At 32.1% G+C, this 23,504-nt stretch overlaps 4 protein-coding genes across 6 annotated transcripts; 1 reads left to right on the forward strand and 3 right to left on the reverse strand.

Annotated features, from left to right (window-relative positions):
* Positions 1–181: 181 nt before the first annotated feature.
* Positions 182–13,555, reverse strand: LOC130895545 (regulator of nonsense transcripts 1 homolog). Its single transcript, XM_057802898.1, has 10 exons — positions 13,499–13,555; positions 13,186–13,429; positions 12,836–13,063; positions 11,162–11,946; positions 10,482–10,764; positions 10,053–10,424; positions 7,086–8,024; positions 5,120–5,317; positions 3,855–4,126; positions 182–2,053 (listed from the first exon to the last, which is right to left on the reverse strand). Exons 2-10 carry the CDS (start codon positions 13,363–13,365, stop codon positions 2,008–2,010), a joined length of 3,303 nt encoding a protein of 1,100 aa, XP_057658881.1. The 5' UTR covers positions 13,366–13,429; positions 13,499–13,555; the 3' UTR covers positions 182–2,007.
* Positions 13,556–14,450: 895 nt separating this feature from the next.
* Positions 14,451–15,477, reverse strand: LOC130895552 (esterase AGAP003155). Of its 2 annotated transcripts, none has more exons than XM_057802906.1 (4): positions 15,148–15,477; positions 14,884–15,081; positions 14,691–14,831; positions 14,451–14,626 (listed from the first exon to the last, which is right to left on the reverse strand). In XM_057802906.1, exons 1-4 carry the CDS (start codon positions 15,371–15,373, stop codon positions 14,481–14,483), a joined length of 711 nt encoding a protein of 236 aa, XP_057658889.1. In that variant the 5' UTR covers positions 15,374–15,477; the 3' UTR covers positions 14,451–14,480. The 2 variants fall into 2 exon arrangements, with proteins under 2 accessions (XP_057658889.1, XP_057658888.1); XM_057802905.1 differs by having other exon boundaries at positions 15,136–15,461.
* Positions 15,478–16,675: 1,198 nt separating this feature from the next.
* On the reverse strand, positions 16,676–22,124 carry LOC130895547 (A-kinase anchor protein 17A). 2 transcript variants are annotated; one of them, XM_057802901.1, is made up of 7 exons: positions 22,051–22,113; positions 21,488–21,968; positions 20,999–21,425; positions 18,881–19,088; positions 18,587–18,827; positions 18,355–18,537; positions 16,679–17,350 (listed from the first exon to the last, which is right to left on the reverse strand). In XM_057802901.1, exons 2-7 carry the CDS (start codon positions 21,828–21,830, stop codon positions 16,764–16,766), a joined length of 1,989 nt encoding a protein of 662 aa, XP_057658884.1. In that variant the 5' UTR covers positions 21,831–21,968; positions 22,051–22,113; the 3' UTR covers positions 16,679–16,763. The 2 variants fall into 2 exon arrangements, with proteins under 2 accessions (XP_057658883.1, XP_057658884.1); XM_057802900.1 differs by having other exon boundaries at positions 16,676–17,350; positions 21,488–22,124.
* Positions 22,125–22,304: 180 nt separating this feature from the next.
* Positions 22,305–23,317, forward strand: LOC130895551 (nucleic acid dioxygenase ALKBH1). The gene has a single exon (XM_057802904.1). It carries the CDS (start codon positions 22,415–22,417, stop codon positions 23,309–23,311), a length of 897 nt encoding a protein of 298 aa, XP_057658887.1. The 5' UTR covers positions 22,305–22,414; the 3' UTR covers positions 23,312–23,317.
* The last annotated feature ends 187 nt before the right edge of the window (positions 23,318–23,504 follow it).

Consider the following 23,504-nt stretch of genomic DNA (forward strand, 5'->3'; position numbering starts at 1 on the left):
TTTTCATCCATTATTTCAACCTTCCAAAAACAAATCATTATAACCGTAGCCGTTCAAATATGAATGCTTTAATCGATTGTAGCCATTCGAAAAATGTTTTAAATTTTCAAGGAATAATGGTAGGGGGTAGTTTCGAAAACGGGTGTCAAATAAATGGTAGGGTGTCAAATAAAAACACAAATTACAATAGTAACAATTTTTTTTTTGTTATTTTAGTTCGTTCGAAAAAGTTACGATTCACAAGTAAAGTTCTCGTTTCGATTGTGATTTTTTATCAAAATTCAAGCAGGAAAAAGTAAAAGCGACAGATGTATTTTCTTTTTTTTATTATTATTATTTTTTGGAAAGATAAAGACGGCCTACTACTCCTTTAACTGAACGAAACAATTTAAATGATAAAAAAATTCTATCACCATCAAAAATTAAACCGATCAACCCCCTGGAATTAAAATAATAGTTAATGCTACACAAAATATTATTTATTCATCTTTTATGGGGCTTTTACGACAAAAAATCATCCCCCCTTGTTTTTTATTTTGGTAAAAAATTGTAAAATTTCCAAATTTAATATAAAGATTCAACAATTATATCTCGAAAATAGATGTGATCTAATTGAGTCACTCTATATATGTATCTTGACGGAAGTATTCAATAATCGTCCTTTTCCATTGATTTTCTCATCTTTCTGTCAAATACCGAAGCTTTCAAGTTCTAGAAACTGTCAAAATAAGTAAACAAACTGACAGAAGCTGTCAAAATGATTCAAGAACAGACGGAAGTTCTGAAAATGAGTAAAGAACAGACATAACAACTTGGTTCTGATTGAAAACTGTCAATAAATGGTTGAAATCAATAAGAAACTGTCAATAGAGGGTTTAAGCCAGTCAAAAATGACACAAAACGGTTGAAATCTATCGGAAACTGAAAGGTAATGGTTAAACTAGTATATGTTAGACAACTACCAGGAATTGGTTGAAATATTCTGATTTTTGACAATGACAGAAACTGTCAGGTGGATTAAACCATTTTCGATTACAAAACTGCAGGTAAATTGTAGAAATCAATAAGAAACTGTCAATAAATGGTTCGAATCTATTAGAAATTGTCATATTTGACATAAATACATAAACGAGGTTCTGATAGAAAATTGTCAATAGATGGTTTAAGCCAGTCAAAAATGACGGAAAACGATTTAAATCTATCGGAAACTGAAAGAAAGTGGTTTAAACCAGTATATGTTGGAAAACTACCACGAATTTGTTGAGATTTTCTGATTTTTGACAGGAAACTGTCAAAAAATGATTGAAATCTATTTTCGATTAAAAAACGACCAGAAATTATTAGAAAAATGGTCGATATTGGCCAAAATTTTTCATTATTTGATATAAAATATTATTTTCAATCCCATTATACCGGATGCCGAATTAAAAGGACGATTCCTTAGAAATCTTACAATCATTCACCGTTATCAACCCCAAATCATAAAAACTACCCCAGATGAAAGCAAAAAAAATTTAAATAGAAAATGAACTTAACCATAAATTACTTATTAAATGGTAATCTAATAGAGTCACAGCGGTGCCAAAACGTCACCTACGTAAAGAAGAGTTTTTTTTTCTATTTTATATATTTTTTTTTCTCAATTTTTAAATCTAACCGCCCCTTCGAACCGTTCTATCGGGGGCGGCGAAATATACAAGAAGAAGAAGGATAAAAGCGCGGCTCTAGCTCGCTCGCTCCTCTCTATCTCCCATCTCTCTCTATCTCTCTGTTGATAATTTGATTTTGTTTCTCTCTTCGTGTCGATTTTTTTTTTCGTCTTTTGTATCGTTTGTGTGTGTGTGACTTTTGTTTTGTTGCTTTTTACCGACTGACAATTTGACGTTCTTCACATGATCTCGCGTTTTTTGTTTGTTTGTTTTTTTTTTTAAATAATTTTCACTTGCAATTTTCAGTGTTTTGACCGCTCCCGCGATTCTATTGTCATTCTTTGGCCGGATGAATCGATCAATAGGGCTGGGAGAATTGGGCGCTGGGCTGGTAGAAGGCAGACCTGAAAATAAGATGATTTTTGTTACCACACTGTATATGTGAAAAAAAATGATAGAAAATGATCCGGAATTGCATATAACTGAATAAAACTGTGGGGTTTTAATTGAAAACTGTTGAAAATGTCATTGAAGATGGAAAAATTGTCAAAAACTGTTGTAAGATACTCAAAATATGTATGAAAATCAAGAATTTTAATTATAATTGAATATATTGATAAAAATGGTGAAATTCTGATAAAAAAGTATTCAAAAACTGTTCATTTTACAAATTTTTCAAAAACTGTGGTGAAAATTGTCAAAACTTGTTGAAAAATGTCATAAATTTGATATAAAATTGCCAAACATAATCTAAATAGGGGCAGTTTTAAAAAACTATAGAATTTTGACTAAAAACCACCACAGACAGTTGAAAATGGGAAAATTGTCAAAAACTGTGGTGAAAATAGTCAAAAGCTTTTGAAAAATTAAACCAAAAGTTATGGACAAAATAGATAAAATTCTGATAGAAAAATTATGGAAAAATCAACAAAAAACTGTTCATTTTGCAAAAATTTTCAAAAACCGTTGAAAAATGTCCCAAATTTGATATAAAATTGTCAAACATAGCATAAAATGGGGTAATTTTAAAAAACTGTGGAATTTTGACTGAAAACCAGATAAAACAGTTGAAAATGCAATTGAAAAAATGCCAAAAACTGTTGTAATATACTCAAAAAATGTACGAAAATCAAGAAATTTAATTCAACTTAAAAATATGGACAAAAACGGTGAAATTCTGATAAAAATCACTGAATTATCATCCAAAAATTTTTTATTTTGCAAATTCTGTCAAAAACTGTTGAAAAATGAGACCAAAAGTCCTAAATTTGATATATAATTGTTAAACGCAGCTCAAAATAGGATAATTATCAAAGGCTGTGAGACCGTTCAATATGAAAATTGTCAAAAACTGTGGAATTGCTACCAAACATGTTCAAATTAGTAGAAATGTGGCAAAATCTCAATATTTGTCGAAATTTGTCAAAAAGTGAGGATTGATGCCAAAAACTGTTTAAAAATCATCAAAACTGTTAAAAATGCCAAAAAACTTATGAAAATGATTCAGAATTTCTATAAGGTGATTCAGAACTAAAACCGAATTTCAAAATTGGAGTGAAACTTATAAAAAACTGTGGAGTTGCTGCCAAAAATTGTTGAAAATGCCAAAATCACCAGTAAAATTGTCAAAAATTCGTGGAAATTATCAAAAATTGATTCAGAAATGTAACACAATCTCAAAATTGTAGTGAAACATTTCAAAAACTGTTGAAATGACTGCAAATTTGGAAAAATTGTTAAAAACTGTGGAGTTGCTGCCAAAAACTGTTGAAAATGCCAAAATCACCAGTAAAATTGTCAAAAATTCGTGGAAATTATTAAAAATTGATTCAGAAATGTAACACAATCTCAAAATACGAGTGAAACATGTCAAAAACTGTTGAAATGACTGAAAATTTGGAAAAATTGTTAAAAACTTGTGGAAATTATTCAAAAAGCTCAAAATCGGAGTGGAACTGTTAAGTTGCTGCAAAAAACAGTTGAAAATACCATAAAAAAATAATAAAAGTATTCCCTACATCGATAAAGCATCCAATGCCTGTAAAAAACTGTAAGGAAACTATGAAGACCTCAACGTATTCTCCAAAATAGTTAAAAACAGTCACGAATTAGTTAAAATCATTCAAAATTTACCGAAAAATGATGGATATTGAACCAATGGGATGATGGGATGGGATGGGATATTATACATGATGTTCAATTTACCGATCTCCCTGGTAAGTAGAATCTTGCGATAACAATCCATCCATCTGCGATTGATATTCTGCCATGTAAGGATCTTGACTGAGTTCGGCCTGCGACAAACCCGGTTGACTCAAACTGAAACCGGCTTGAGATAAACCCGGTTGCGACATACCTTGCGTCAATTGCAAACTTTGACTGAACGGTTGCGTGTGATCTTGACTCAAATTGCCGCCTTTACCTTTCTGTCTCTGCGGCGGTTTTCTGTTGCGATGGTTTTGTTGTTGTTGACGGGCCTAAAACGACACACAGTTGAATAACGTAGTAAAGAAATTGCATAAAGTAGTAAACAGTTGAATCGTGTAGTAAAACAGTTGAATAATGTAGTAAAACAGTTGATTAATGTGGTAAAACTATTGAATAATGTAGTAAAACAGTTGAATAATGTGGTAAAACAGTCGAATCATGTAGTTAACAGTTGAATAATGTAGTAAAACATTTGATTAATGTGGTAAAACAGTCGAATCATGTAGTTAACAGTTGAATAATGTAGTAAAACAGTCGAATCATGTAGTTAACAGTTGAATAATGTAGTAAAACAGTTGATTAATGTGGTAAAACTATTGAATAATGTAGTAAAACAGTTGAATCTTGTGGTAAAACAGTCGAATCATGTAGTTAACAGTTGAATAATGTAGTAAAACAGTTGATTAATGTGGTAAAACTATTGAATAATGTAGTAAAACAGTTGAATCTTGTGGTAAAACAGTCGAATCATGTAGTTAACAGTTGAATAATGTAGTAAAACATTTGATTAATGTGGTAAAACAGTCGAATCATGTAGTTAACAGTTGAATAATGTAGTAAAACAGTCGAATCATGTAGTTAACAGTTGAATAATGTAGTAAAACAGTTGATTAATGTGGTAAAACTATTGAATAATGTAGTAAAACAGTTGATTAATGTGGTAAAACTATTGAATAATGTAGTAAAACAGTTGAATAATGTGGTAAAACAGTCGAATCATGTAGTTAACAGTTGAATAATGTAGTAAAACAGTTGATTAATGTGGTAAAACTATTGAATAATGTAGTAAAACAGTTGAATAATGTGGTAAAACAGTCGAATCATGTAGTTAACAGTTGAATAATGTAGTAAAACATTTGATTAATGTGGTAAAACAGTTGAATAATGTTGTAAAATGGTGAAATTTCATAAAGCAGTCAAAAATCACCAAAAACTGAATTCGAATCGATTTTAAAAAACAAAAAAATTTCAAATAAATTCACCTGCAAAGCTTGTTGATGTTGATTGTAAAATCTGGGCGGTATGTGGGCCATATTCATAAACATACCGACCGGCACCGGCAAATTCATCCCAGCTTGTGCCCTTTCGGGTGATATGTAACTGATTGGATCGTGAGTTCTGCCGAAAACGTCCAATGGCACACCCCTGTGACTGGGGTAATTGAATTGTCCGTTAATCGCCTAAAACAAACCCAAAAACTCCCTCAACAAAATAAATTCCGTCGCGCCCTTCGGTCAAAAAATAAAATTACTTCCAAAGTTATTTAGTTAACCAAAGTTGAGTTATTTCAGGTTAAGTTTAGTTAAAATTAAGTCAAGTCACAATTAAGTCAAATTTGAGTTGAATTAGTTAAAAATTAAATCAAGTTACGTTAGATTGAAGTTGAGTTTAGTTAGGATTAGTTACTGTTAACTCGAGTCAAGTAAAAATTGAGTTAAATTGGGATTAAGTTGGATTGGCTCAAGTATTAACTAATTTAGTTCCACATAGTTCATTTGGTCAAAAAGTTAGAACAAGAAAGAAAGTTAAATTAGGTCAGGCTTGAATTTAGTTAAGTTAAATTAAAGTTTAGTTAAGTAAGAGAAGCTGAAAATCAAGTTAAGTTAGGATTAAGTTAATTTAGGTGAAAATCGAGTTAATTTAGATTGAGATAAAGTTAAATTAAAGCGGGGGTTAAGTTTAGTTAAGTTAGACAAGCTTTAAATCAAGTTAAACTAGGATCAAGTTGGGTTAGGTGAAAATCGGATGAAGATTAACTTAAATTTGACAAGAATTGATATTAGTTATCGTATATTAAAGTTTAGTTAATTTTAGACAAACTTAAGACCGAGTTAAGTTGGGATTAAGTTAGTTTAAGTTAAATTTTAGTGACTTTAGGTTAAGATTCGAGTTGACTAAATGTCACGGTTGTGTTTATTCAAGTTAAATTAAAGTTTAGTTAAGTTAGACAAGCTTTAAATCAAGTTAAGTTAGGATTAAGTTGAGTTAGGTGAAAATCGAGTTAATTTAGATTGAGATAAAGTTAAATTAAAGCGGGGGTTAAGTTTAGTTAAGTTAGACAAGCTTTTAAATCAAGTTAAGTTGGGATCAAGTTGAGTTAGGTGAAAATCGGATTGATATTAACTTAAATTTCACAAGAATTGATATTTGTTATCGTATATTAAAATTTAGTTAAGTCTAGACAAACTTAAACCGAGTTAAGTTGGGATTAAGTTAGTTTAAGTTAAATTTGAGTGACTTTAGGTTAAGATTCGAGTTTACTAAAAGTCACGGTTGTGTTTAGTCAAGTTAAATTAAAGTTTAGTTAAGTTAGACAAGCTTTAAATCAAGTTAAGTTGGGATTAAGTTGAGTTAGGAGAAAATCGGATTAAGATTAACTTAAATTTGACAAGAATTGATATTAGTTATCGTATATTAAAGTTTAGTTAATTTTAGACAATCCTAAGACCGAGTTAAGTTGGGATTAAGTTAGTTTAAGTTAAGTTTGAGTAACTATAGGTTAAGATCGAGTTGACTAAAGATCACGGTTGAGTTTAGTCGAGTTGGATTAAAGTTTAGTTAAGTAAGACAAGCTTTAAATCAAGTTAACTTGGGATTAAGTTAGTTTAAGTTAAGTTTGAGTGACTTTAGGTTAAGATCGAGTTGACTAAAGGTCACGGTTGAGTTTAGTCGAGTTGGATTAAAGTTTAGTTAAGTAAGACAAGCTTTAAATCAAGTTAACTTGGGATTAAGTTAGTTTAAGTTAAGTTTGAGTGACTTTAGGTTAAGATCGAGTTGACTAAAGATCACGGTTGAGTTTAGTCGAGTTGGATTAAAGTTTAGTTAAGAAAGACAAGCTTTAAATCAAGTTAAGTTGGGATTAAGTTAGTTTAAGTTAAATTTGAGTGACTTTAGGTTAAGATTTGTTCGATTAGATTAGAAAAAAAATCGATTTCGGTCGTTATTTACCTGATTGGCGCTGCGATCGTAGACGCTACCCGGCACCATGGCTTCCCTGGCGTCGAACATCGACGTGGTCATAAAATGCGAACCGGGATTTTCGGAATTGATCAATTTTTTCGGTTTGGCGAATTGTATGAGGGATTCCTTTAGATTAGTCAAAGGACCTTCGACCAAAACTTTTTGTTCCTTGTAAAAGGACAACAGGTGATTCCAAAGCGGTTGTTTGGATAAGACTTTCGGATTACCGACTATTATTATACCGTATTTGGCTCTGGTTAAAGCGACGTTCAATCTACGGGGATCGTTCAAGAAACCGATACCCTGATGTTCGTTGGAACGGACGCACGACATTATAATTATGTCCTTTTCGCGTCCTTGGAAAGCGTCCACGCTGGCTATTTCGATTTCCTGATAGAGTTTACTGTGCAGGGACCCTTGGTATTGCATATATTGTACCAGATACGCCCTCTGTCCTTCGTAGGGCGTAATGACGCCGATCTGTTCCGGTTTAACGCCGGATCTCAAGAATCTCGTCGCTATTTTTTCCACGTTCGATGCCTCGGTTCTGTTTAAATAACTGGTACCGGATCCGGCGATTTCTTCTTGCCCTTGCGTCACCAAAAAGAACATCGGTCTGTCTTGTATGGGCCAAGGGAAATCGATTTTGGCCAATTTGCGTTCTTCGGCGCTGACGCCGTTCTGCAAACTACCCTCGTAGAAGAAATTCGAAGGGAAACGCGACAATTCGGGGTGCATCCGATATTGCACCTCCAATCTGAACGGTCTTATACCGAGCACGACGAGACGTTCGAATAAACTTTGGGACAGTCCGGCCCTGGCGGCTTTCTTACACATCACCACCGGACCCAATTGACAATGATCGCCGACCAAAATTAGTTGTTTCACGCCCAAAACAACAGGTACCATACATTCCGGTTCGGTAGCCTGGAAGAAAAGTTTTAAGTTCGCCTAAAAACCTCCTCGTACATAACGAATAAATTTCGTATGTGAAAAGAAAAGTTCGAAATATCCTCGTATATGTGAAATAGAGAGAGAAAAAAACTAAATTTTAAACAGATCGTCCTCGTATATTGAATAATATCTTCTAACTTCCCTCGTATATATGGTATATGAAGGAAATGTCGAATGATCCTCGCATATTTGAAAAATGTCAAATTTTAAACAAATAATCCTCGTATATTTTTGAAATATTAATTTTTAAGCAGACGATCCTCGTATATATGAAAAATGTCAATTTTCAAGTGAATGAACCTCGTATAACTAAAAGAAAATTTTCAACTAGCCTCGTATATGAAATATTAAGGGAAAATGGTTAATTTTAAGCAGACGATCCTCGTATATATGAAAAATGTCAATTTTCAAGTGAATGAACCTCGTATAACTAAAAGAAAATTTTCAACTAGCCTCGTATATGAAATATTAAGGGAAAATGGTTAATTTTAAACAGATCGTCCTCGTATATTGAATAATATGAATAATCAATTAAACTGTCCCCGTATACAAGAAGAACAAGTTCTAACTTCCCTCGTATATATGATATATGAAGGAAATGTCGAATGATCCTCGCATATTTGAAAAATGTCAAATTTTAAACAAATAATCCTCGTATATTTTGGAAATATTAATTTTTAAACAGACTATCCTCGTATATGTAAAATTTAAGGAAAATAATCAATTTTAAACAGACGATTCTCGTATATATGAAAAATGTCAATTTTCAAGTGAATGAACCTCGTATAACTAAAAGAAAATTTTCAACTAGCCTCGTATATGTAATATTTAGGGAAAATGGTGAATTTTAAGCAGACGATCCTCGTATATATGAAAAATGTCAATTTTCAAATAAATTAACCTTGTATATGAGAAGAAAATTTTCAACTAGCCTCGTATATGAAAAATATCAATTTTCAAGTGAATTAACCTCGTATAAAAGATGAAAATTTTCAACTAGCCTCGTATATGTAAAACTTAAGGAAAATAATGAATTTTAAACAGACAATCCTCGTATATATGAAAAATGTCAATTATCAAGTGAATGAACCTCGTATATGAGAAGAAAATTTTCAACTAGCCTTGTATATGTAATATTTAGGGAAAATGGTGAATTTTAAACAGACGATCCTCGTACATATGAAAAATGTCAAAGTTAAAGCATCATATATTACAAAAAGATTTCTCGAATTTACCTCGTATATAAAAATTATAGTGAATTGTCAAATTTTAAACAAATGATCCTCGTATATTCAAAAAAAAACAATTTTTAAGTAAAAATCTCTCGTATTTTTATAAAAAATGAAATCACCAATCAAATAATGTCAATGATCCCTCGTATTTATTCAAAAAATTAGAAATTTTATCAAATATCCCTCGTATTTTTATGAAAAATGGAAATTTTATCAAATATCCCTACCAAATAAGTATTTATTGCAAAAATTATAAGATTTATCAAAGATCCCTCGTAATTATTCGAAAAATTAGAAGTTTTATTAAAGATCCCTCGTATTTTCATGAAAAATAAAAATGTTATCAAAGATCCATCGTATTTTTATGGAAAATGGAAATTTTATCAAATATCCCACGTATTTATTCCAATAATATCAAATTTATCAAAGATCCCTCGTATATAATTAAAAATCTTCCTCGTGTTTACATTAAAAAATCGTAGTTCTATCAAATCTCCCTCGTACACATACGAATATTTAATTTACAACAAACTTTTTTCCATCCAATTTTTACTCAATCTCCCTCGTAAATATTCGCAATGATCTAATTCCCACCAAACCTCCCTCGTATTTATTCAAAAACAATAAAAACAAGAATTGCAATCAAATCATCCTCGTACATTTTAAAAAAATCGCATTGTCATCGCGATTACCTCGTACATCATTAACCTATTTAAAAAAGAAAAAAAAAACACGCGTGTCCAAATCTGGAAAATGAAAAAAAATTTACCTGCATACTTTCATCGATCAAAATCGAATGGAACTTCAATCTGACCAATCTCGGATCACCGGCACCGACGCACGTACAACAAATAACGTCGGCGGCTTCCAACAGTTCTTTTTCCGCCATCTTCTTCAACATCCTATAACGTTTCTCATCTACCGAACTCAATTCGCCTGTCTCGTCTTTGAGCTGCTGCAACTTCTGCAACTCAGTATTACCTTCCATCTTCCTTATTTGATTGTGCAACGCCAAAAAACTGACGGGCGAATCGATGGCTTCCCTCGATTTGGCGCACAATCTGACAACCTTCAAATTGGTCTTGTGGATTTTTTCCGTTAACTGATCCACCGCGGTATTACTGGGAGCACAAACAAGCACCTGGAATCAATAAACTAAATAGAAAAAAAAATAATAATTAAAACACGACCCCCTTACCGGTCCCCCGTTCTGCTTCACCAATTGGTAAACTATGGTGGCGGAAGTAACGGTTTTTCCTGTACCGGGAGGACCTTGTATCAAGGATAAAGGTCTTTGGAGAGCGTGTTTGACGGCGTAAACTTGAGACCTATTCAAATCTGGTAAATTGGGAGCAGAAAAATGTTTCGGTAAATGACACCGGAATAGAACCTCTTCAACTTCGTGCCCCAATAAACGATGGTAGATGTAAGCGGAAACCGAAGCGTCGTCTACTGCGAATTTACGTAGCGCCAATTGCATCCTAAGCAACAAAAAAATTTTCGTCCCAAAAACGTTTTTTACCAACGTACATACCGAAACTTGTGCTTGTAAAAACGAAATTTTATCAAAGATCCCTCGTATCTATTATAGAATAGAAATTTTATCAAATATCCCTGGTATTTATTTAAAAAATATTAATTTTATCAGATATTCCTGGTATATTTATGAAAAATGGAAATGTTTTCAAATATCCCTGGTATTTTTATGCAAAATAGAAATTTTATCGAAGATCCCTCGTATTTAATCAAAAAGTAGGAATTTTATCAATGATCCCTGGTATTTTTTTGAAAATTAGAAAATTCATCTACAGCCAATTGCATCTTAAGAAAAAAAATATTTTGTTTCCGGAAAACCTTTTTTACAAACATTAAACGTACCTATCGAAACTGGTGCTTTTCCAAATGAAATCTACTACGAAATTGCTTCCGCATTCCACAGGCGCTCCCGATCCATTTTTCAATTCGATACCGATATCTTCCCCATAATTATCCGGTACTTTAATGACGTGTCCAACTCCAGCCCAAGTTTTATGCATCTCCCCCACGTATCTCAACCGTAATTCATCCCCGTGCATCAATTTCATATCTCCATCGGTTTTAGCTAGAGTAAAATAAGCGATGGTCTTTTTATTCAGTCCCACATCCCACCTAACTTCGATATTTTCCTGCGTTTGCGATTCTTTCAAACGTTTGTCATAATCCGCTTCGAGTTTCACCAAAGGACCGAATATATTCTGATATTGGTAACCGTCTTCGTAACGTAAAAGAACTTGTTGCGGTTCCTCGTCAACGCCCGGCTTTTCCAAATCCTGAAAAGTAGCGTCGACGTTTTCCTTCCACAATTCCTCCAATTTGTTGATCTGTTGCGCGGAAATTTGTCTGGCGCGCAATTGTTCCTGTTCAGAAGGTATTTTAACCAACCAAGTTAGGAAACAGCGGTCAGCTATTAAAGGTTTCCATTGATCTTGATCCCAGTTCATGTCTTTCAAGGAATTTTGAGCCGCGCAAGGTTGTCTGCACAATAACACGACAACCGAATCTGCTTTGGCAGGAATAAATCCCAAAACAAACACATTCCTCACACCGCAACTGTAACATTCTAAGATGGTCTCTCCTAAAGGACCGTCTTTGTGGAGGGTAACTTCTTTATGTTTAGCTCTTACCTGAAATGATAAATACCTCGAACCAACTCTTCGAAAGAGAAGAAACAAATAGAAGCAAAATAAAATCCTCTGCGCCTTTTTGCCCAAAAAAAATTTTTTTCAAAGTCGTTTAGTTAACTAAAGTTCAGTTATTTTAGGTTAAGTTTAGTTAGAATTAAGTTAAGTTACGATTACGTAAGGTTAAGTTACATTAAATTTGATTTAAGTTAGATTAAGGAACATCAAGTCAAATTATTTAAACTTTAAGTTAATTTAGGTCAAATTGATTTCAATATTGAGTTAAGTTATATAAAAATTTAGTTATTTACACCTGGAAATAATAAAATCAAATAGAATCAAAATAGTTTTCACCACGCCTTTTTGCCAAAAAAAAAATACTTCAAGAGTTGTTTGGTTAACTAAAGTTGAGTTATTTTAGGTTAAGTTTAGTTAGAATTAAGTTAAGTTACATTTAAGTAAGGTTAAGTTACATTGAATTTGATTCAATTTAGATTAAGGTAACATCAAGTCAAATTATTCAAAGTTTAAGTTAATTTAGGTCAATATGAGTTAAGTTATAATTTAGCTATTTACACCTGGAAATAGTAAAAACAAATAGATTCAAAATAGATTCCACTACACCTTTTTGCCAAAAAAAACTTCCAAAATTGTTTAGTTAACTTATCTTGAGTAATTTTAGGTTAAGTTTAGTTAGAATTAAGTTAAGATTAAGTAAGGTTAAGTTACATTGAATTTGAGTTAAATTAACATGGAGTAAAGTTGGTTAAGTTAATTTGGATTGAAATCAGTTTAATATGAGTTAAGTTATATAAAAATCTGGTTATTTACAACTCGAAATTGAAAAAATTGATAAAATAGATGCGAACGACATATATATGCAAAAACTTACCAAGTGGTTGATAATATGACTTCCCGAAGTGTTACCTCTACCGTTACAAAACCACTTTTTACACAAGTTACACATAACGACACAATTCGGTTCGTGGATGCCGCAATATTTGCAAGCGTAATCAGGAAGTTCCTTCGCATTAAAATACCCTTCCTCATCGTCTTCCTCAAATTGTAATTCTCCTAAAGCTGTTGTAGTAGCAGATATTTTATTCACAATATTATTAACCTACAATTTCGATATTTAAGTGCCATTTCAACTTGAAAATCACGTGATTAAATAATGTATATATTCGATTTAAACTGGCGACAGTGCAGTGTCCCTTAATTTGACCTTGGTATTGTACTAACCTGTATCCCAGACACTTTAGGACCAGAGTGATCGTGTTGAGATGCTTGTGTTTGAGACGGTATTGTAAAATCGGTAAAATCACATTCGGACCCTTGTGTATCGGCTCCTATTAAATCAGCATCTTCCGTATCCAAAAACGTGAGCGTTTGGGAACTTGGTCCGTACGCATCGACGCTCATTTTATCATGAAATCGTTAATTCCTTCTCGTATCGATAATTTTTTTTGTAATTACTTGCCGTTTCCTTAAAATTGAGCACAATTATATGAATAAGTTGCAAATTTTTAAGTTTTAGTTGAAAATAATCACTTACGACAGCAAGCACCATTTCCCATTACTCATTTGTTTTTTGATAGGAAGTTAGGTGTGTTCGATAACAGTTTATATGTCATTTAGATTGATGATTATTGGGTAGTATAAACCCGAGCTAGGATCTGATTGGTCAATCCTAGTTAAAAGCGACTCGGAGAATGCTTGTGAAACTACTTTCACAGTGAGCGTGTTGAGAGTTTCCTGTTTCGATAGGCGGTAATTTTAAATGAATATAATAATAAATTCATCTTTCTCATAAAGAAAAATTAATAAACCGTTAACATGAGCGATTAATGATACTTTTTGACGACAAATTCCCCTTATTTTCATAGATAACAAAATAATCACAAAACTACATCAATACATAGATGTTCTAAGTAGTGAAGTGTTTATACATATGAACCATCGAATTTTGAACTACAAAATAATTTTTACATGAAGACAAATAATCAATATAAATAATGAGTAAAATACATATAACGACATATTTTTTTAGATCATTGAGTCAATATTAAAGATAGAGACAGCAAGATAGGGGAATTTGTTCAACTAGGTCCGAAGTTCTCATAGAAAGAATATCGAGATTCCACTCTCTAATGTATCCCGATTGGATAATCATCGATTCGATTTGACCAAGGAAACGGCAAAGAAATTAGAACGAGGCTGTTTCTCTCTTTTCTAATAGTACAATTCCATTTACATGACGTTCTTTCTATTTTTGATATTACATCTATGGTTTAGATGCGTTTGATTTTTCACATCGGCTTAGAAATGTACGGCAGAGCGCTCTTTATATCCACCAAAGAACGAGCCCCCGTCGTATGTTTTACGAATTAATACAAAGTGAAATACTATACATGGTGTCCCAGATATTTTTTGAATTTTTTACTATTTATAGATAATAATAGAAATGTTTTTAAGTGTACAGGGTGGTGATAAATAAAAAAAAATAATTTAAAAATCACAATTTATTTATATTATTTTTACGTTACGGATTTTTGTAAAAGTTGTAATTTGATAAATTTTTGGTAATCGTGTTTTTGTGCAGCTGCTGCGGGTAAATAATGGCCTCCAGGATGTTTAACTATCACAGGATCTTCGAAACAATTACTCAAAGCTTCGCTCATCTCTAAAAAAATAAAAAAGAATGTTAAAAAATGTGAAATTTTCTAATAAAAATTTCGTTTGTGTACCTGTGGGTATTATTTGATCATTTTCGCCGAAAATGTGAAGAGTCGGTATCGTTATTCTATCGATATAATATTTTAAATGGGGTAAACTGCCAGATTTAAAACCCGAAGCTAAAACCGCAAAGCTGAAAGTGAATTTCGTAACTGAAAAGTAAATAAATTAGTTTTCTTAAACGTATTACGATTTTAAACTTACGTCCTCTTTGTTGTAAATCGCAGAGAAGCCCCGCGAAACATGCACCTTGCGAAAAACCTAAGATACCATCAAATGGCCCTTCCTTTTCGAATACATCTTCTATGAATTTGACACTTTCTTCGAATCCAATAGCCGGTCCACCTTTTCTTATACCCCTAAACGTTAAATCGTCTCTATTAAAAAACCAACCGTATTGTTCTGAAACAACCCAAGTATAACAAATACTTAATAAAATCATTCATTTTTCCACACCTTCATCTTTACTTTGTCCAATGTCTTGATTATTTTTATCCAAATCGTTTGGATCGTCTACCAAAATCACTTTATGTGGGGCTGTTATATACGTAAATTCAGCCCATTTGTGTACTATTTTACGAAACGATCCTGTTTTCGCTTTAAAAGTTTCGGCGTTCTGTCTGTAACCGTGTATAGCGAGAATTTTCAATTTCATTTTATCATTGGGACAACACTTTACAGGCGGTTGATTCATATTTTTAATTACTTATATATTAAAATATCTTCCAAATAAATGACTACTTGAAATTATAACCTATAAAAGTTATGTCATTTCATTCTACCGGAGCGTTTTGCTGTATAATTTATTCTGTCACGTTTATTTATATGGATGTACAACTACATTTACGAGCTTACCTTACCGTAATATTATATTACGGTATATTATATTAAGCTTCACCTCAACAAAAAATTTTATAAATTCATAATGATAAGAAACATAGAATTATCATTTATTTATTAAAAAATTAAGAATATTATCATAGATCTAAAAGCAGACCGAAATACTTATTGGAACTTTAGAGCGATCCCGGATCATTTTCGATTTCTTTCGAATTATTTGTGAAACACAAAATCGATTGTCAATTTCGCTTTTATTTATATTTATACAGAAAATGATGTTTAGCTATCGACTATTTACTACCGCTCAATACTGTTAAATAATAAGAGGTGAATAATTTTAGTTCTGATTACATGGTCTGATCTGAATGTTCGTGTCATAGAGCTAAATAAACCCGGGTGATAGTTTCCGAAAGTTTATGATTCACTTACACCGAAATGCGTTCAATTTCTGAACCGATTTGTAATTATAGATATGCGAACAAAGCATCATGACACTATTAGTATTAATTCTATGGTACATGATCACATATTCATTTGTCCAATGATGTGATTGGTACATTTTAAACTTTCATTTATCAGTGAGTCTGAGCATGATGCCATATTTGAAAATTTTAATTTTATTATTAATCTCGTTAATTATATAGTTTTACTTAGATATTTAGTTAATGTTAAACTGTTTGTTAATGCAATTATCATAGATTGTGGCTTATATTAAACGAGTTTATATAAATCATCAATTGACTTGAAATAAGTGATTTTAAAGCAAATGCTTAAGTGATTTAAGTTGGAAAATATCAACGATGAATTTTAAGGTAGGGAAATTCGTATTATGTATTTAAATTAATTTTATCTAGTGTTATAATATTAGTTTTAATCAAATTCGATGAAATATTTTTGAAAAAGTATTATTATGAAATTTATTGATTTTAAAAACCATAGGCGTCCATATTTCAAATGTTAAGTAAAATATTTGATATTTGTGATGTGATGATTATTGACTTATAGTTTACGTATTGGTTCTCGTTTATACTTTTTCAGTAAATAATGAAACAAATTTACCGATTGATTCAAATTTTTTCAACTGCTTCACTATTTATCGTTCAACCCTGGTATTTGAGGTGCTTCTGTAATACATAGTCGAATTAAAACATGTCAATTACTTAAAAGATCTTTAATTAAGAACAAAAATTACAACTTTTCGTAAATATTATAAATAATTTAATAAAAATTTAAATAATGAAATTTTATTCTTTTTTTTCCGGGGATTTAGACCAAGATCTACCTTTTGCTTCACCTTCCCTCATCAAAGACCACGATTTCGATCTCTCTCTTCTCCTTTGAAGCTGTCTAGGTGTCATAAAACTAGAACTATCCACGGATTTTTCCCTAGATTTCGATTTTCTATCATCAACGTTAGTTTCAGTTTTATTTTCCCTATTTCCGCTTCTCCCTCTTGATTTACTCCTCGATCTATTCCTATTTCTAGATCTACTCCTGGTTAAACGTTTATCTTTAGATCTAGATCTAGTTCTCGATCTAGTATACGACCTAGATCTCGATCTATAACTATAAGATCTAGATCTCCGAGATCTGGATCGTCTTTTTCTCGATCTACTCCTCGAATGGCTGTAGGATCTCCTCGAACGTGATCTAGATCTTGTACGTCTTCTAGATCGCCTACTCGGAGAGTAAGATTTACGTTTCCTGTCTTCGTGCTCGTTTAGGAATTTCAGAAACTCTTCTTCCAAATCCGGCGGGTAGTTTTTGAAATTACCTCCGCCTCTGTTTGTACCCCTAAATCTGTAACCGGATCTACGTCGACCATATCCTCCTGAAATACGAGTGAACAGTAGTAACATCCACCATATAGTTCTGATTTGTATAAATTTGTTTTTATTTAATAAAGTGAACGTTTTGGCGTAATTTTTAATCGTATTATTAAAAAAAAATGATTATAATGAAGATTTCTTGAGTTTATAATAATCTTTTGTCATAATTGCAACTAGATATGATACAGGGTATTACATAAAGTTTGTATATAATATTTTTTCCAAAATTGAAAAGTTTCTGCTGATTTTTTGTTTTTATTTCCATATTCTGATTCCAATTAACAAAAAAATTATTGTACTCAATATTTTTCACGTCAACAACAAGATACGATACAGGGTGTTGCGTAAAATTGATAAATAATGTTTTCCCGAAATTAAAAATTTACTAATGAATTTTTTTTTCCAAATTCTGTGCATCATTTTGACTCGTATGAAGAAACAAATTATTATAATTAGCATTTCTCATGTATATATTCATCATCACAATGAAATATTATACAGGGTGTTGTATATAAAATTGGAAAATAATTCGTTTACCTAAATTAAAAATTTTATGCTAAATTTTCAAATTTTTTCTTGAATTAACAAAAAAAAATCATTGTACTGAACATTTTTCATGATACAGGGTGGGTAAAGTTGGCAAATAACATTTTTTTTAAATCAAAATTTTCTATTTTGAATTTTCATTAATATCAAAATGAGTTATAAAAAAATGTTTGTTATTGGCATCAAATACGGTTTAGATTACGATATATGAATACAGGGTGTTTCAAAATTCAATACCATTTTATTTAACAACATTATAATGTTTTTGTTAAAATTTTGATACGTTTATACATTTTTTTTTTAATTAAGTCAACAAAATTGTCTTTTACTAATATACAGGGAACATATAATATTCCTCCTAGTTGTATACAGGGGAGAGTAAAAATTATAGTTCGTTTTAAATATTATTACAATAATAAAAATTACAGTATGTATACAGAGTGGTAAAATAAACTCTTACCTCTAGATGGACCCGGAATATTGGGCAGTCTCGGGAAACTTCTGCCTCTAGGTAAGAAACTGCCTATCGGATAAGTTTCAGGAAACATCGGTCCTGGAGGGATGTATGAAGGATAACCTACCCAACCCGGATCGTACATCAATTCGGGATATTTTTGAATCACCGGACTGGTTGGTCGACGTTCTACAAAAATTTATATACAGGGAGATGCATCGCCACAATATTCACTTACTTGTAGCCGGTATTTCAAGATCGAGCGATAAATCGGAATCCGTACTATCGGAACGTGATCTCTTAATTTTTTTACCGCCCGCGAGGATTGTTTTGAGCATAACTCTTCCTTTGAGCGCGTTATGCAATTTCTGTTTTTGATTGAGCACCTCTAATTCGCTGGAGTTTTTGAAACGAGTTAATTCGTCGTGGGACTGATTCGTCAACCCCTCGTAGATGGGGACGTTCTCAGGATTCTTCTCCTACAATAATTTCGGGATCATTTTCGCGAAATCCCAAGGAGTACGATAATTACCTGTATCCTTCTGAATAATTCTTCCAAAAGCCTTATGGCTTCTAATTTTCTTTGTACTTTGAGTAATTTTTTTTCTTCGTTAGCGATCTTTTCGTTGATTTCATCGCTACCGGAAATCTCGAGCTTTTCCAATATTTTCGCTTTCCTTTTTTCTTCGCGCAATTTTCTCCTCAATTTCTTCTGTTCTTTCAGATCTATTTCTTTTTGCCTGAAAATTGTTACTAAAACACCTAACGACGTACTGGAATGACAAAAATACTCATCATAAAATATACAGGGAGGAAAAGTAAAACACCGAAACCTCTAAAAATAAAAGTATACACTTTGTATAATGTTTTTCTGACCAAATTGCATTTATGAAGTGCAAAGTCATCGATTCCGAATAAAACTTCCAAATTTGTCAATCAACGACCTAGATAATGAACGCCATCTCCGTGGCTTCTGATGAAATTCAATTTCAAATTAAAAGAGACTTCCAAAGCGAGTCTTTTTTGAGTCGCCGATTACAAATCTGGTACCGACAACCACCCTCAGGTACCTGAAGCAGTTGAACCTGGACGTCGTCTCCGGGAGTTTTCCTACAAAATTTGTGGTATCGAACCGAAAATCATATCACAAGAATTTTTCGGGTCGTTCTAATCAAATCTGGCAACAACGACCGTTCCTCGATACCTAGTGTACCAGAATCTGGACGTCATCTCCTGAAGTTTTTTGCAAAATACGCTCAAAACAACTGAAAGTCGAATTCAACATCAGCGACATCTCAGTCTGGGTATAAGGTGCACCAGAACATGGACATCATCTCCAGGAGTTTTTCTGCAAAATTCGCGCTATCGAACCGAAAATTATATCACAACAATTTTTCGGGTCTAGAACTAGAACCTGGATTTTCTTATACATTTCGCGCAAACAAAACGAAAATTTTTTAATTTGGTTTCGGCGATCCGAATCGAGTGTATGGTGCACCAGAAACTGAACTTCATCTCCTGAGGTTTTTTACAAAATACGCCCAAAAGAACTGAAAGTCGAATTTAACATAAGCTACATCTCAGCCTGAGTATATGGTGCACCAGTTATCGAGGAAATTCGTTGGTATAATTTTCACGAATCGACCAGGAAAATTCTTGAAGAAGGCTTCGAGGTTCCAGTATATTTGGCACCCAAAAGTGGTTGCTAGTGCCAAAATCGAGAAGAGTGGTCGGAAAAATCCACCAGTTATGATTTTCGATTCGTTTTTACGAATTTTGCAGGAAAATTCTCGGAGAAGACGTCCAAGTTCCGGTACATCAGTTACCCGAGAGTGGTTGCTGGTGTCGAAATTGAAAAAAAGTACAAAAAAAAACTCGTCTGATATTATTTTCGTTCCGTTTCATAAATTATGCCGGAAAATTCTTGGAGAAGACGTCCAAGTTCCGGTACATCAGTTACCTGAGAGTGGTCACCAGTGTCGAAATTGAGAAAAAATACAAAAAAACTCGTCTGATATTATTTTCGTTTCGTTTCACAAATTATACCGGAAAATTCTCGGAGAAGACGTCCAAGTTCCGATGTTTCAGTTACCTGAAAGTGGTTGCTGGTGTCAAAATTGAAAGTAGTGATCGATAAAATTTTTCTGCTATGATTTTCAATCCGTTTTCACAGATTTTTCTCAAGAAAACTCTGGATATGACGTCCAGGTTCAGGTGAACCAGGTGCCCAGGGGTAGTCATTGATGCCCGATTTGGTATTGGCTACTTAAAAATGCCCCCATGACAAGTTATTTTCTAATTAGAGAAAGAATTTCAAGAAAATCACTGGAGATGATGTTCATCATAAATTAAAAATTGTAAATTACTAGCCAAATTTTAATTTGGAGCCATCCTACCCTATATATTGATATTTGCACTAATCTTTAATAGTACATGAAAAAAAACGCCCTGTATATTTATTTTTAAACTGTAATGTTATTTGATAAAAATTTCATTAAAATGTGGCTGCAAAAAATATAGGTTTGAATTTGGTAAAAAATTCTCTATATATAATTTGTTTAAGTGACAGATAATGAAAATTTTATAAATTTCCATTTATTCTTGGTACGAAATTGTATATTTTAAATAAATAAATAAACAAACAAACAACCTTTCCAGTTCTTCTTTCTTTTTAATTTCTTCCAATTTTGCTTTATCCTTCTCCTCTTGTTCCCTGGCTTTCCTGACCAATCTATCTCGAACTATTTCCCTTCTTCTAATAGAAGCTTCACTTAAATGTTTACTTTTATCGAAATCCACTTTAATATCAACTTCTAACATCGAATCCTCATCTTTATGAACTAATTTCATGTTTTTCAAAGCATCCATAGCTTTGGTAAACCCTATATAGTCTTTATACTGTACATAACCCTCAAAGAATTGAGTATTATCAAAGGAGGAAGTCTTTAATCCCGATATATTTGCGTTCATTTTTTTTCTATAAGGATCACATATGGGTATATCTATTGATCTAATTTGACCGAATTTTTCGAATATTCTGTAGAATATCTTTTCGGAAGGGGTTACTTCTTCCTCACCTAAATATATATAATAAATAAATCCCTTTGAGGTTATTTTCAGTATTAAAAATAAAACTAACCTGAGAGATGATATGGTACAAACCATTTTGACGGTAAATGCGAAATGTGCACGGTATCAGGTCGTTGTCCTGGTTTCATCTCGTCCATATCGCGTGAATTTTGGAAAAAATCATCCCATGCTCGTCTAGTAGGAAAATCAGACTTCCATTCGGCTGCTTTTAATCTCATTAACTCCCCGAAATCCTTTAGTTTTATCATCTTGTTATGTATCTTGGGTAAAATACGATCAATTTTGTCTTTGGAATCAAGTTCACCTTCTAATCTAACAAATTCCACTGTGGTTTTTGTAACTTTTAACGTTGTAAATTCTTCAGGTTTTATTAGAGTTCTTATTTGATCCATTATATCCCAATGCGAAACACTTTTTCCTATTTTCTTTATATTTGGAAGTTGTAAAGATATATTTATTCTCGCTATCGGTTTTAAATAAAGTTGTTGGGGTAAATACAACGGTGTTAGATCGGTAGTATTGTGACATATCTGAAAAGTATTCATAATTAGAGTGTTTCTCTTTGATTTTTACTAAAATCAAAAATAGAGAAATGCTCTAATTATTTTATACTTTTGAACAAAAACTGTCTATTATAAACCATAAAATTGATTAAACTTTTCTAATCAATCTGACAAGCTGTCATTAATGTCAACTGCTACTTGTCATTCAATAGCTTGACCTCTTCTGAAACACAATTAAATCCAAACTTACATCGATATTCATAGTGTTAAAAGAATAAGAAAAAGTTGAAGATGTGAATATATTTAGAGAATCTTTTAAATATCATAAATCAAAAGATCTATTGATGTGACATATTATCATTACAAACAACTGTTAGTTGTCATTTAATGGCTTTGCCTTTTCCGAAATACAGTCAAGCTTATAAGAAAACTTCTATTAAGATAAAGAAGAAGAAATAGTTTAAAATGTAAATATGTTTAGAGAATCTTTTAAATATTATAAATCAAAAGATCCATTACCAACATTTGAAGACGTTTTAAATATACATAAACCTAAATTATTATTAAATAACGGTATTATAACTAAACTTGCTATTAATAAATCTAGTCCGCAATATGGTTTAAGAAGTACGGAAGATTGGGAAGTGTATGTAATAAATTCCCGTAATGGTTTGATTTTTATAAAAAATCCTTTTACCCCTCACGGACAAAGGTATTGGATCACGCGTTGTTTGAAAGATTATTCTAAAAAACCACACAAACTAAATATAGATAATACAAATATTTTAAAAAGTGATGAAAATTGGTGGGAAGAAGGACGAAAAAATAAAAAGATAATCGATAGTTTGAGATGGTCTACGTTTGGTTATCACCACGATTGGGACACTAAAATATATTCGGAAGAAAATAAATGTCCTTTTCCGGAAGATATTAAAAATATGACTAAATATGTAGCGGAACAGTTTGGTTTTGACGATTTCACAGCCGAGGCCGCTATAATTAATTACTATCATCTGGATTCGACACTTTCCGGTCATACTGATCATTCAGAACAAAATTTGGAAGCGCCCTTATTTTCTTTTAGTTTCGGACAAAGTGCTATTTTTTTAATAGGGGGTGAAACAATTGATGAGAAGCCTTTAGCAATTTATATACACAGTGGTGATATTTTAATTATGAGTAAAGAATCGAGACTGTGTTACCATGCGGTGCCTAGAATAATTAAGACTAATTATGAGGTGTGGAATGACGAATATCAAATGGAAAATTCAGATTTCAAACATTGGGAACCTTTTAATAATTATTTAAGTTATTCCAGAATAAATATTAATGTTAGGCAGGTTTTAAATAAAGGACAATTAAAATTATAACAAAAAGTAACGTGTTTTTTTTCTTTCATTAAAAATAACCATATCCTCATCCCTAACATTAAACACAAGCCAGTGACCACAAAAAAATATCAACATCCTGTACATATCCATATATTCATTCTTGTTTTCTTTTGCATCCATTAATTTTCCTCTACCCCCTGTAACTCCGTATATTTTAACATCAATTAGTTTT

This window comes from Diorhabda carinulata, chromosome 6 (assembly GCF_026250575.1).
Source record: "Diorhabda carinulata isolate Delta chromosome 6, icDioCari1.1, whole genome shotgun sequence".
In the NCBI taxonomy this organism is placed as follows: Eukaryota; Metazoa; Arthropoda; class Insecta; order Coleoptera; family Chrysomelidae; genus Diorhabda; species Diorhabda carinulata.